The sequence below is a fragment of the Solea senegalensis genome, linkage group LG17 (genome assembly GCF_019176455.1).
Source record: "Solea senegalensis isolate Sse05_10M linkage group LG17, IFAPA_SoseM_1, whole genome shotgun sequence".
Lineage (NCBI taxonomy): Eukaryota > Metazoa > Chordata > Actinopteri > Pleuronectiformes > Soleidae > Solea > Solea senegalensis.
The window spans coordinates 19,673,829-19,688,335 of record NC_058037.1 but is presented as its reverse complement, the minus strand read 5'-3'; the positions used below and the strand labels follow the sequence as shown (position 1 = coordinate 19,688,335).

General features: G+C 40.2%; 2 protein-coding genes across 2 annotated transcripts; both read left to right on the top strand.

The window, feature by feature from the left end:
* Window positions 1–151: 151 nt before the first annotated feature.
* LOC122784242 (fatty acid-binding protein, brain) lies at window positions 152–2,204 on the top strand. Its single transcript, XM_044049403.1, has 4 exons — window positions 152–340; window positions 451–623; window positions 786–887; window positions 1,922–2,204. Exons 1-4 carry the CDS (start codon window positions 268–270, stop codon window positions 1,970–1,972), a joined length of 399 nt encoding a protein of 132 aa, XP_043905338.1. The 5' UTR covers window positions 152–267; the 3' UTR covers window positions 1,973–2,204.
* Window positions 2,205–3,850: 1,646 nt separating this feature from the next.
* smpdl3a (sphingomyelin phosphodiesterase acid like 3A) lies at window positions 3,851–10,925 on the top strand. Its single transcript, XM_044048354.1, has 8 exons — window positions 3,851–4,055; window positions 4,608–4,821; window positions 6,578–6,722; window positions 7,117–7,213; window positions 7,287–7,450; window positions 8,065–8,245; window positions 8,565–8,689; window positions 9,259–10,925. Exons 1-8 carry the CDS (start codon window positions 3,956–3,958, stop codon window positions 9,562–9,564), a joined length of 1,332 nt encoding a protein of 443 aa, XP_043904289.1. The 5' UTR covers window positions 3,851–3,955; the 3' UTR covers window positions 9,565–10,925.
* Window positions 10,926–14,507: the final 3,582 nt, after the last annotated feature.

Below are 14,507 nucleotides of genomic sequence, written 5' to 3'. Positions count from 1 at the left end.
CTTCACACACACACACACATACACCATTTCTTAAGCATCCATCAGCCCATGACCCACTTCCAGAACCCAATCACAACTCAGGACAAAGATCTCCTGAACCAATAGGATTGTGGGGGCCACCCTGTCCTGCAGTGAGCTTAATAAAAAGAAGCAAGAGGGAAAACACACAAGGGGGGAAAACTTGCAAGAGGCTGCAGCTCATTCACTCACTCACTCACTCATTCATTCACTCTGTGCTTTGGAGATTGGTCTCTGAAAACCTTCACCATGGTTGACGCCTTCTGTGCCACTTGGAAACTGGTTGACAGTGAGAACTTTGATGATTATATGAAAGCACTGGGTGAGTATCAAACTCTTTGTCTTGTTTTTTTTTAAAATGTCTACAAACTGATACCAAACGGATACAAACGGACACCAACAACCTCTCTCTCTGTGTGTGTGTGTTCTCAGGCGTGGGCTTTGCCACCCGTCAGGTCGGTAACGTGACCAAACCGACCGTCGTCATCAGCCAGGACGGCGACAAGGTGACGCTCCGCACCCAGAGCACCTTCAAGAACACGGAGATCTCCTTCAAACTGGGAGAGGAGTTTGACGAGACCACCGCCGACGACAGGAACTGCAAAGTAAGGAAGCACCAGACACTTTGTTTTACGTACCACCAACTTTACCCTGTTTTTTTTCTTGTGTTTTGTGTTAAAAATGCATTTTTAACCACTTTTCTCTGAAACTTCTCACACGTTTAACGTGTCCCCTTCCTTCCTTCCTACTTTCTGTCCCCTTTTCAGTCCACCGTGTCTCTGGATGGAGACAAACTGGTCCATGTCCAGAAGTGGGACGGCAAAGAGACCAAGTTTGTCCGAGAAATCAAGGACGGCAAGCTGGTCATGGTAAGACGTGTGTTAGATCCCCGTCCCTGTCTCCTTTAATATATGAATACATCTATTATAATTCACATACAAGGCAGATAGAGATGTGTAGTGTGTATGTTTTAGTTTTCTGTGTTGAATTGTTTGTCTTTTCTATATAATCTGTAAATATAATGTGTTTTGTATTTAGTGTTTTATTGTTTTGTTGTGGTTTGTGTGCAAGAAGCCTCTTAAACGAGATGGTCCTCTTACTTAAGGCGTTTATCTTAATTAATACAAATGTACCACAAAAAATATAATTCACAGTCTAGTCTTGAAGAAAGAAAAGTAAAAACTATCGTAAAAATTGTGATTATGGAAATGTGATGGAATATAGCACCAAATAATTAACATTTAATTAAAAATATAAATTTTTCAGGAAACCAATCAGCAGAGATTTAACACTACGTTCCTTTTTTTATTTTTTTATCTTAACTTGGAAGTTGGAAGTGGGAGCGATGCCCCCTTTCCGAGTTCACTGCGTTCCAGTTGAGAAGTCGGAAAATTGCATAACGTATCTCGGTCTAGTATTTCGCACATACTACTCTACGACTTACTGTGAAACAAATGTGCCAAAATTTTAATTAACGGTAAAAGTTAGCTAAAAGTTTCAGAGTTGAAAATCTCGAGTTCCGACTACAAACGGAACCCTAGTATGAATTCCGATCTTTCTGCTGAAGAATTGAAAATGCACCAGACGTCGTTTTGTAAACGTCACTAAATTCTCACAAAAAAAACAGAAAATCGCGAACTTCCCGTCAAAGGTAACCGTCAAAGAACCTTCGAGTCTGTTATTGCTCTCTCTTTTGTTTTTATCGCAGTAAATTCACATCTTTTCTCAGTCAAAATGACCTTTTTTTTTCTCCTCCTGAATCAAGTAAACAAGCGAGTGGTCAGACTGCTAAAGAAGTCCTCCACTTAATCACTGCCAGTCCTTAAGTAAAGGGATAATGGGATCGTCATGGTAACTGTCGTCTCCCCCCATCATCCCCTCCCCTCCCCTCCCCTCACTGCAGGATCTGACCTTTGAAGACATCCACGCAGTCCGCACCTACGAGAAGGCATGAGCGTTCCCGAGCGACGGCGTCCCAAACCCAGCCAGGAAGTGTTGATTTTATAATTATTATTGACTGACTGTGTGCTCCTGATCTCCCTCCACACGTCCATGAAACCGCAGGCTGCACATTTTATACCATTTCTTTTCTTTTAATTTCTTTTTTTTTTGTACGTGAGATGGATGGATTGTCTTTACAAACCTGTGTTTAAAACAAGAAAAAAATAAAAGACACAAAGAATAAATAAATGTCTCTGGCTCTTCTGTGAGTTATTGACACCTCCTCAGCTGGAATTCCATTTTTGGTCTATATACAGTATATATATATATATATATACATATATATATACATATACACGTATATATGTATATACATATATGTAGTAAATAGAAGAAGTTCTCCTGCCTTACACAGAAGCACAAAATGTGCATCCTTCTTGTAACGTAAATAAAATCAAGATTCACAATTTGCTTTGTTTGCATTTAACTTATTTGTTAAGTTTATTTTTTCCATTTGCATGAATGAATGAACAATATCGACCAGTTCTGGCCGTTCTATAAAGAATAATTAATCCAATGGTGTGAGATTTTCTGCCCAAAAATGTGATGCTATTTAACAAAAATTAAAAACAACCTTGAATCCAAAACTTGCCCTTAATGTTGCTGCTGCTGGATTATAATCAGTGTTTTTAATTTAACACCGCACAAATACTTTGTTACTGTACTTCAGTACACAATACACATATCTCTACTTTACTTTGTTTATATTTCTAGCAACTGGACGCTCACTCAATCACTTACACACTCACTCACTCACACACACACACACTTACTTACCCACTCACTCACACACACACACTTACACACACACTCACACCACTCACTCACTCACTCACTCACTCACACACACACACTTACTTACACTCACTCACTCCTCACTCACTCCACACACACTTACTTACACCTCACTCACTCACTCACACACCACACTCACTCACACACACACCCACACACTCAGTCACACACACACACACTCACCCACACACACACTTACACTCACCACACACACACACTTGCCACACACTCACTCAATCACTCACTCACTCACACACACTTACTCACTCCACTCACACACACACACACTTACACACTCACTCACACACACACACTTACTTACACACACTCACACACACACTAACTTACACACTCACTCACACACACACACACACACTTACACACTTACTCACACACACACACTTACTTACACACTCACTCAGACACACTTACTCACTCCACTCACTCACTCACACACTCCACTCACTCACTCACTCACACTTACACACACTCACTCACACACACACTTACTTACACACACTCACTCAGACACACCTCACTCACTCACTCACTCACTCACACACACTCACTCACTCCCTTACCCACACACTCACTTACTCACTCACTCACCCACACACACACTTACTTACACACTCACTCACATTCACACACTGCAACATGGGGTTAAGTGTCTTTGCTCAATGGCATATAAAGATCAGCAGAGCCAGGAATTGAACCCACAACTGTCCAGTTGAAGGACAACTCACCCTAACACTGAGCCATCATGGCTCAATCGTCACTTTTTTTAGTACATATCAGAAAATTGATACATAAGTACAGAAAATGCCATAAACTTTTAAGACTTTTAATATAATATATATATAATAGTAATATTATTAAAAAATGACTTCAGTGCCTTTACTCGTAAAATATCCCTTTAAGTTTACTTTATCATCATTTTAAACTGTTATTCTTTAGCTTCTTCTCTTTTTTTGGTCATTTCAGGGAAAACCCTGACAACAACAATGTCACGTGACCAGTTTTTTTATTACTCTTCTTCCTGGTTGTGACACGGAGGAATGACCCACATCGGTGGTCAGCGTTCGTAGCTTTTAAAAGTGTTATGTGATTCACGGCACTGTCACATTTCGACAAACAGATCATGGCTCAACTTTGGTGTATTGGGCTGCTGCTGCTGCTGCTGTGCAGCGCTGCTCCGCTGTCAGCGGCACCGACAGGAGGCAGCTTCCGGTCGGGCACAGGTAAGCCGAATCCCCGCTAATAAAGAGTTCCGTTTTTACAGCGCCTCGTTTAGCTTCTGCGAGAATCATTTCAGCATGGATGCCACAAACGCCCAACTTACCCTAATAGTTTTTCTTGTAGTGGGCTACATATATTGTGATTAATTAACGTTTTATCGATTTGTATGACGTTATTTGTTTTCCTATATCAGTACTGATTGGAAGTTTCTTTATAACACTTTAAATGAAGTTAAGTAATGGGAAAAAAATAGTGCTGTGTTCAAATCTGGGGCACATGTTACGTTGTCATACGTTGTCATATCCAGTTCTGTGTTCATTTTAAGTGTCTATTTATGGATCAAAAACAGAACTTCAGTTGTAATTTTGATCATAAAATATAGATTTTGTATCAATAAGTAAAAATAGAACACACACACTGTACAAGTCTAACAACATTTGTTGCTAACTATGTGATTCACATAATAATAAGCATTTTATTTCACTCATTCAGATTTCATGTTAATCTCACTGTCTCAAACAATACTTTCGGGTTTTTACTCTCCTTGAATGCAGGCAGGTTCTGGCACATCACCGACCTCCACCTGGACCCGACCTACCACCTGACGGCGGATCCCACCAAGGTCTGCTTCTCCTCCAAAGGAGCCCCCGCCAAAAACGCCGGCCTGTTTGGCGACTTCCTGTGCGACTCGCCGTATCGCCTCATCCAGTCCGCCTTCACCAACATGGCCCCGCTCACACGGCAGCAGGACTTCATCATATGGACCGGGTCAGTCCGCTAATGAGGAGGGGAGGGAGGTGTTGGACAGAGGATATGTACTGAAAACCGAGTAAACGAGAGATGAGCTCAACATTTTACTGATCTACTAACTAATGCCTCTTTTCCACTACATGGCTGAGCTGATACTAAAATGTAACGTCTTCAGACTGTCGGCCACTGATTGGTCAGAGAGTGTCGTCACTGAAGAGTCGTGAGTGCGACGTCAGACACAAGAATGAAAGCGAACAACAAACTGAAGATCAATTAAAAAAAGACTTAGAAATACCTGAAAACGTGCGTTAATCTCCAAATTTTAGCAAAGGAAATGTCTAAAATGTCAATATTTAGTCTGATGTATTTAGTGACAGCACTGCTGAAAGCCGGCGATCGTGAGCCGTTCAGTGGCATTTCAGTTCAGTGACTGTGTCAGGAAGTACTGAACGATTCTGTGAACAAATCTTTTTAAATCGACTGATTCTAATGATTCAGTTACACCAAAAAAACAACTGCTTTACAAGTCACTAGTTTGTTTCTTTGTGTAGTTTCACGTAGCTGTGCTATGACAACTCCGCCCACGTTGAGGAGGAGGAGCTATGAAGTTGTGGAAAACAGAGTCGAGTCGTGTCGGGACCGTGTAGTGGAAAAGTGTTGTAAGCAAATGGAAAAATGCAAGAACACACACACACACTTATTCACATCCTTCATTTTTTTAGAGGCATTGAAATGTCAGCATTGTAATATTATAGTAACGTATTAAAAAAGCAAAATAACAAAGTCCAGCACTGAATCCAACTGTGTTCAGAGACATCGTGTCTTTCGCTACAAATAGCGTGTGTAAGAGGGCTGTCACTTTCTCCAAAAATGAAGGTTGAACAAATATCTAATGACCTGTTAACCGTTTGGCTCGTGTCTAATGTCACTTTCGGCTCATTCTGCTCTTTTCTTTCATAACCTTCCTCGCAAACTCACAAACAGGAAGAGACTCTGATTGATTCATCATAATTGTCTTGGATTTTTAAGCAACTGTGGAAAACATTCAAATGCAAGTGAAAAAGTACAAATATCACACAGTAAAAATGTGTTTTCAAGTCTTGTGACACCATAAGAGTCACTGGAGATTCTTGACCTTTAACCTAACTCTTATCTCTTAACCCTTAAAAAAAGTCCTTTAAAGTGATATTGTTTTCTGGTACTGTAAGTGTGTGGTCGCACTCTCACTCATGTGTGTGTCAGTAAATCACAAAGTATCACTTCCTCTTACCGAATTATTATTACATCCTCTGTGGTTTGTGCACGAGCACCCAACTGTGACTGCAGTATATGCACAGTCACTTCCTGTCAGACAGACCTGCACACATGATCAGATTAGCCCGTGTTTTTAAAGCTTAAGGACAGTTCAGTTATTGTGCTTTATTCTATTGTTCCTGGTCTTTTTTTAAGGGAAATTCCATTGTGGAAGTCTCTTTATTTCTGCAATATCAGATGATCCAGCCCTGTTTGTCAATATTCCCACAAAGAAAGTTTGGAAATCTTGGGAATATTTTGTAACCTTCAACATAAATAATTGTCTTTACCGCTATTTTACTGCTCATGTTCATACTCTTGGCCGCCATGTTGTGCAACACTGTTTACAAGTCTACAGGTTAGCTGGATTTAATCTAGATTAGGGCTGCAAGGATTATTACTATTATTATTATTATCATTATTATTATTGTTATTATTATTATTATTATTATTATTATTATTATTGTTGTCTCTCCCACAGTGACAGTCCACCTCACGTCCACGTCGATGACCTCTCCACAGAGACGGTGATCCAGGTGATCGGTAACATGACCCAGACCGTCAGACAACACTTCCCCAACCTGACGGTCTTTCCTGCGCTGGGGAACCACGACTACTGGCCACAGGTAGTGATTAAGTGGTTAATAAGTGTAATTTCATCAAGTGTACCATTTACACACGTGTGCATCACAACCTACAGATCACAGTGGGTCTACAAAGGCACAGAATATTTAGTCACAGGTATCTGGAACTGAAAAATATAGTATTTCACATCATTCATCAAGTGTGAAATGTTCTCAAAAAATTAATCCTGAGCACTGGGGCGGGACCTTCTGGTTCAGTCCCGTGGGGCCGTATGTTTGACACCCCTGCTTTAAATGATAAAAAATGACTAATTGATGAATCCAAGAAAATAATCGACAGATTTCCCAATCATCACATTTCATTCTTGTGAAATTCTCAGTTTAATTCCAGGAACTTACTCCAAAAGTGTTTGTGTTTGTATCATGGATGTTTTAGGACCAGATGCCGACCTCCACCAACGCCATCTACAAGGCTGCTGCTGAGCTGTGGAAGCCGTGGCTGCAGACAGAAGCTCTGCTCACACTCTCGCAAGGTGACGCGATCGTAGGTTCGGACTGATTATGTCACTGAAGTTTGTGTTTTCATGCTTTCTTCTGCTCCTGCAGGCGGTTTCTACTCCCAGCTGGTGAAGCCTGGTCTTCGTGTGGTCAGTCTCAACACCATCCTTTACTACGGACCCAACAAAGTCACCAGCAACATGACGGACCCTGCTGGACAGTTCCAATGGCTGGAGAAAACTTTGGATAAAGCTGATCAGAGCCTTGAGAAGGTTTTTTTTATTTTTATTTTTTATTGTCTGTCTTTATATCCACTAAAGAGATGATTTGAGATTCTTTTCTTTCCAAACAGACTCAGTTTCTTTTACAATCTTTTCAAAAGTCCTGACGCTGATGATAAAAGATTACGTATTTATTTATTTGTGATGCACAACCAAAATCTAACTTCATGGAATGCTCCGCGGTCTTCATCGTGACTGGTTACAGCTGGTCATCTGAGATTTTACTTGAATAATAATTACGACTTTATTCTCATAATATTCCGACTTTATTCTCGAAAGACTACAACTTTTTTCTGGAAAGATTACGACTTTATTCTCATAATATTACGACACAGGGCTGGTTTAGCTACTGCTCTCTGGCTCCCCCTGTCTCTTATCAGTGTTACTGCAGCCTCCCATCACATCATCAAAGCATATTTTTTGTCTGTTCTGACATGCATAATGTGTGAAGAGGAGAACGCCTGACTTTGAGTCAGTATATTTACAGTGTGCACAGAACGTCATACCTACCTACATACCCTGATTATTCACACATGAATCAAAAGTACAAACTTACAAACTTACAAACTAAGTAAGTAACTAACATGACGTGTGTCTTTCGTCAGGTGTACATCATAGCCCACGTACCTGTCGGGTATCTGCCATTTGTCAAAAACATCACTGCAATCAGAGAAACGCACAACGAGAGGCTGGTGTCCATCTTCAGGAAATACAGTCACGTCGTCGCGGGTCATTTCTATGGCCACACCCACCGCGACAGCATCATGGTGCTTTTGGACCAGAAAGGTAATGAGTAGTTCTTAAATTAAAAATATAAATATAATTAAAAATGTTTGTGGGATGTTTAATATTTTGTATTAAAAGGGATCTGGGTGTTTATTTATTCATCTGAGGTGTACCACAGGGCTCCATGTTGGGCCCTATGCTTTTCTCTGCTGCACGAGTCGTCAGTAGATGTGGTGACAATTATATATTATACTATATAGCATTATAGTCTGAGTCAATGACAGAAATGACAGAGCTCATCAATTACTGTCTGCTTAAAAACAGATTTTTTTGTTTGTAAAAACCCAATCGTCATCTGTGTTTTCCGTCTGATCTGCAGGTAAACCCCTGAATTCCCTGTTTGTGTCCCCGGCTGTTACACCGATCAAACATGTTATGGAGCCGTACTCCAACAACCCGGCTTTCCGCATGTACCTGTACGACGCCGAGGACTTCGGCGTGTTGGTAAGAAGCTCCATGCCGCACAATCGGATCATATCTGAATCGCGTTGCCTTGATTAAAATGTCTGGGTTGGCTACAAATAACATAGTTGCAACAAAAATATACGCGGACGTACATGTGTGATTTTTTTGGACGTCTCATTCCAAAAAATATGGACATTAAAATGCTGCTGCAGGAACCTCTGTTGGCTGTTTTAAACCATACAGTTCAAAACAACCCAACAAGAATAAAAGCACACAGTATTTCCTGCCCTTAAACCATCAAATGAACCTGTAAAAATCTCAAAATCATCTGTTGCTGAAGTGGCAAAGATTATATCAAAGTAACTGTTAAGAGGTTTGTGTAAGCATATGGACCAACTTAGATCAATCTCGAAATGTAGGCACTCTACTCAAACCGTTCAAAGTAAAACAAAGACGTCCCTCTTTGTGATTCATCATGTGTTCATGTGTCAGTCTTCACACAAAAACTGTTTCTGGAATTCAATAGAGTCTCAGATACTTTTTCTCCCCGCTTATTCCCTGATCCCCACCCCCACCCCCCCCTCTGGTGCCTTTCTCTTGCTTTGAAGGATATCTGGCAGTACTATTTGAATCTGACGGAAGCCAATGAGAAACAAAGACCTGACTGGAGGCTTGAATATATCATGACTGAGGCTTTTGGACTGACTGACCTGCAGCCTCAGAGCCTGCTCCAGCTCGGCCTGAGCTTCAGGCTGCCGCAGACCAAGGCCTTTGAGCGGTATTTCAGGAACTTCATGGTCAACTATGACGGCAGCATCACGTGTGAGGGAGACTGTAAGGTGAACCAGGTGTGCGCCGTCCTGTGCCTGGACCTGACGTCCTACTCCAAATGTGTCGCGCAGGGAAAATGGTAGCAAAGTGGAAACTGGAGCAAAATGAGCCGTATTCCTCTCAGGTGTCGCATTTAGATGGGGACTTTTTTTAAGATTCATTTTAAATCGTTTTTATTCTCATTTAATTGTGACAAAAGGTTTTCAATCATCTGCCTCCCTGTTAATCTTGACTATTTTATACTTTTACAAACTGGTATTTCATGTGATCAAAGTGTTTGTTGTTAAATATTAGATGCAGTCCAGTTCTGCAAAACAAAACTCTTCTCTTATATCATGTACAAAAAATGGTTACTCAGTTATTTAGTGGACGTCTTGAATGCACCTTGAAGCTGCTCCTCTAATCTCAACAGCCTGTAGATCCCGCAGAAGTGTTGAAATTTACCAGGGTCTTTGAACGCATCCCGTTAGCTGCGGCCGTTAGTTCAGCACTACAGCAATACGAGTTCTCAGACGAACACTCCAACATCTTATTCTGGTTTATTTCTTATAAAACAGTCAATTTTTAGCCTGAGCATCAACAAATCAGCATCTTAGAGGTATAAATCAATTTGTGGTGTACCACAGGGCTCCATGTTAGGCCCTGTACTATTTTTTCATAGATGACTGTCTCAAACAATAGATATTTTGATTATATTTACTCGGGATGGGCAATTCTTTGCTTGATTATAAAACATTGTCGGTTGCTGCACATCTTGAAGCTTCTCCTCTGAACTCAACACCCCGTAGATCCAGCAGAAGAGTTGAAATTTACAAGGGTTCTTTGAATGCATCTCGTAAGCGGTGGCCATTTAGCTCAACACATCGCAAACCCTGCATTGCTTCCTCTCATGCGCTGGGGTTGAGAATATCCTCCTCTTATATTTACTCACGTTTATCGTCTGGATGTTTTAATTCCTCAGGGATTTCGCATATTTATTCTAAACAATAATCCTCAGTTTAATACTTAAATCTGTGGAAATAATGTATATGTAATATTATTTTTATTACGAGGATTGCACGTAATTTGTTCTGTTCCATAATCTCTCTCTGAAGTGCTGTGTAATTGGTCAAAGTCTCCTTAAAGTTAAAAAATGGAGTCAAGAGAAGGTTCTTTTAAGATGAAATACACATAAAATATAACATCATACGTGAGACGTTTTTTCTTCTGCGCAGTTGAAGTCTGTGATGTTTTGATGGGTTGGAAACTTTTTCTTTTATCTTCACTTATTTCACTAATGTTTTATTGTATCCAATCTTTGAAATCACTTGATGCTGGTTGAGCATTTTTTTATCTTCTATATCCTCTGAAAAAAAGAGCAGATTTATGGAGGTTGTTGACGATTCTCTTGCCTCAGAGCAGCTGTCGTCTTTACCTCCAGGACTTGCGAGTGTCAAACGTGTGCAATAATAATAATAATGATAATAATAATGATGATAATACTACACAACATTTTTCTGCTTATTTTTCTACCAAATAAAGACCTTTTTATTCAAACATTCTTGTCTGTTTCGTAGGTGTAGCTGTACACCAAACCTAAAAAGAACCACAGTAAAAAAGGAAAAAAAGGTTGTTGGGGCTAGTTTGCCTCTGCAGGAGAAACGAAGGAACTGCAGTTGACCTCATCTGACCTTCTCGCTTTAATTTCAAACCCCCCCCCTCCTGTGCCGCCCTGATCTCATTCTTCTCTTGTCCAAACTTTCCAGAAAGACCCTCTGGTTTCTCAGCCACCATCTCAACTATGTGACTCTCCCTCCTCCCCCCTCTGTGTCCGTTTGCCTCCATTCCAGCGGCACTTTTCTGCACTTACAGAAGCAAAAATAACGGTTTTAATACAAGAAATTTGCTCTCAGGCCTTTTCAAGATAAGATAAGGTAATCCTGCATTCGTCCCAAATGTCACGATTAATCGGTTTGAGGCTTTTTTCATTATTAAAACAAGAGTTTTTGATTGTTTTCAGCTTTAAACGTGAATATGTTCTGGTTTCTTTTGCTCCATGTAACAAAGAAATCATTAAAGCTGAATCGTTTTGTGTTGTCTGACTTTTTATGGACCTCGGACAGATTGATCGATGATGAGAAACAATCGTTAGTCGCTGCTCTAATCACAACAAATACTGTTACTGAGGGGACGGCAACCCAAAAATTACAAGTATAACAAGTCACATTATTGTAGTTTTTGAGAAAACTCGAAACTAGCACCTTGTGAAATGTTTAATTTACGACTTTCTCTCTGTTTGGACACAAAATGTCTGAAAACATTCTCCTTTCAGATCCTCAAGGATTGAATCAGTAATCTGTGTGCACTGTTGAAATCTTTCTTCTCTTATGTCCCTGACCAACCCTGGTCTCTCTCCACTCAGTGCCCGTCAGGACGTTACCGTGGAGACAGGAGTTGGTTGGTAGTTTGGTAGTGAGCGTGGCGATGGAGAGGACTCGATTGCCACGGTAACGGCAGTAGAGCTCCCACTCCTTTGATTCCATCTCTGCGCTCACTGTTCGCTGCTATTATTGAACGCTCCAAACCTGCCAAAGAAAGTGTGTGTGTGTGTGTGTGGGACACGCCCACCACAGCTCCACGGGGGTTATTTAGAACAATTGTGAATCAAAGTATCAAAGTTTTAGACGCCAAACTTTAATCAACAATGCTCTGTGTGCAATAACCTACAGAAGTGGAAATGTAATGAAAAAAATAACTTAAATTAATATTTACTTTGACTCCATGTTGGGTTTTTCTCAGGAAAATAACTCCTGTCTTAGCAAAGAGTGGATCGGGGCCCACAGATGGGTCGCGGGAGATTTATTTGGGGTCCCCAAACAAATTTTTGCTGAATTTCCTTCACCTTATATGGACGTAAGCGTCAAAGTTAAGATTAATCTTGTAGCGATTAATCTTTAGTGATAATCAAATTTATGATTCATTTTAGTTATTTTAGTGATAATTGTCCAGAAGTCACAAAAAATAGACATTATATTTTGTTCATAAAAACGAGCCAAGCGTGTTGTTGAGTCAGTTATGATTCATTCTGTATTGCATATCTTTTTCTTTTTTTAGTGATAATTGTCCAGAAGTCACAAAAATAGACCATTTTTTACAGTCTTTTGTTTTTGTTTATTAAAACGAGACACATTTCACAAATTCAATCTGATAAAAACATTTTTTAGTACTTTTTCCTGAGGTGTGTTTGTGTCGATAGTGAAAATGTTAAGAAATAGTAATTTCATCAGATTGTCTGTAAGTTTTGCTGAGAAAAAGGATATAAATCACTCTATATTGCACATTTTTATAGACTCTGTATATATACGTTTTAACATTGTAATGGAAAAAAAACGGTTAACATACTTGCTTTAGATAACGTGTTAAATTTGGCAGACAAGGTCGATGAAAATTGAGTCGTCTCGTGCTCTGGTTTACTGTCGGGGACTCGACATGGTTCTTCCTCTTCGGTGTCTTCATTGGACTGAATCCAGGACAGAGAGACCAGGATCTGGTCTGATGTCGCAGGCCTTGTTCTTCTTGGTCTTTAATGCTTTCGATGTTTTTACTGCGTGACGGATACGATCTAAACTTCTAAAATGTCTTTCTCAGGTTCATTTTCCACCTTTTATTTGCTTGAGTTTCCAAAGATATGAGAAGATCTTTGTGTTGTTATTTGTTTTTGGTTTGTATTTTGCTAAGGGAGTTTACTTTAAGGGTTTTTTCTTGAAACAATGCCGTCTTTCTGTGTGGATAAGACCTGAAAACATTTGAGTTTGCAACTTGCGGCTCTAGAGCCTCACGTGGCTCTTCAGCCCCTCTGCGGTGGCTCCTTGTAGCTTTGAAGAAAAAAAGAAACGACGTCTGGAACTCGTTCCCGAAGTTTTCCCCGTATCTAACGTTTATGATCTGGCAAACGTTAGATACTGAGCGCTCCATAACTTGAAAGCCAATCAGTCAGCATCGCAAACGCCGTCTTCCAGAATCCTCGTTGAAAGTTTAGTTTTGAGCGATCGTAGACCAGGTCACAGATCTGAAGGTCACAGAGAGGAGATCCAGGCGTCTCCTCTCTGTCCGTGTGTCTGATGACTGACGCTCAGATTATTTAAGCAGATCCATTTCAGCCTTTGTTGCAGTGGGACGTGTGTCTGGCCGCGGCTGACGGTTGGCTGACCAGTGGTGACCCTCCACCAGTTAATCTGAGGATTACTGTCAGGACAGTAGCACCGTCCAGCTCCCCTCTCCTGGGGAGCAGGAATCTGTGTGTGTGTGTGTGTGTGTGTGCTTTTGTTTGTACCTTTTTTTTTCTGGCACAAACACTGACCTCATCAGTACCTGTCAAGTCCTCATGGAGACCAAAACCTGGTCCTAATGAGGCGTTAATAGGGATAACACTTTGTTTAGACTGTCCTAAGAATAATAGCAGCCTTGTGTGTGTGTGTGTGTGTGTGCGTGTGTTTAGTAGTAGGACATTTTCACGAGGCTTCACAACTTTAAAGGCTTTTTTCTTAGGGTTAAGACTTGCTTTTAGGGTTAGAGTTGAGTTAAGGGTTAGGTTAAGGGTCTTGGGAATGCATGGTGTGGGTGTGTGTGTGCGGTTCTTGTCTGGTCCACAATCCAAAATGATTCAGTCTGAATGATTTCTTTGTTAATATAAAGGAAAGAAACCAGGAAATATTTACCTTTAAGAAGCTGAAAAATCTGAGGAACTTGTATTTGTTCTTAAAAATCTTATAAAACCGATATATCACCGAATATCAAACGAGTTGACCATTCATTTAGTAAATGGATTAATAATGGATTCATCGTTGCAGCCCCGGTGTCGTTTTTACACCAGTGAAACAAATCACTTTTCTTTGTTCAGATACTTTAAATCCTTTAAATTTACATAAAGTAAACTTAAAGTAATAGTTGAGTAAGTGCAAGTATGATAAAATGACTTTGGTACAACGTTGGTCACTTTTTTATAATATTACTTAAAAGTAAAATTACTTTTATGACATTTACTGTA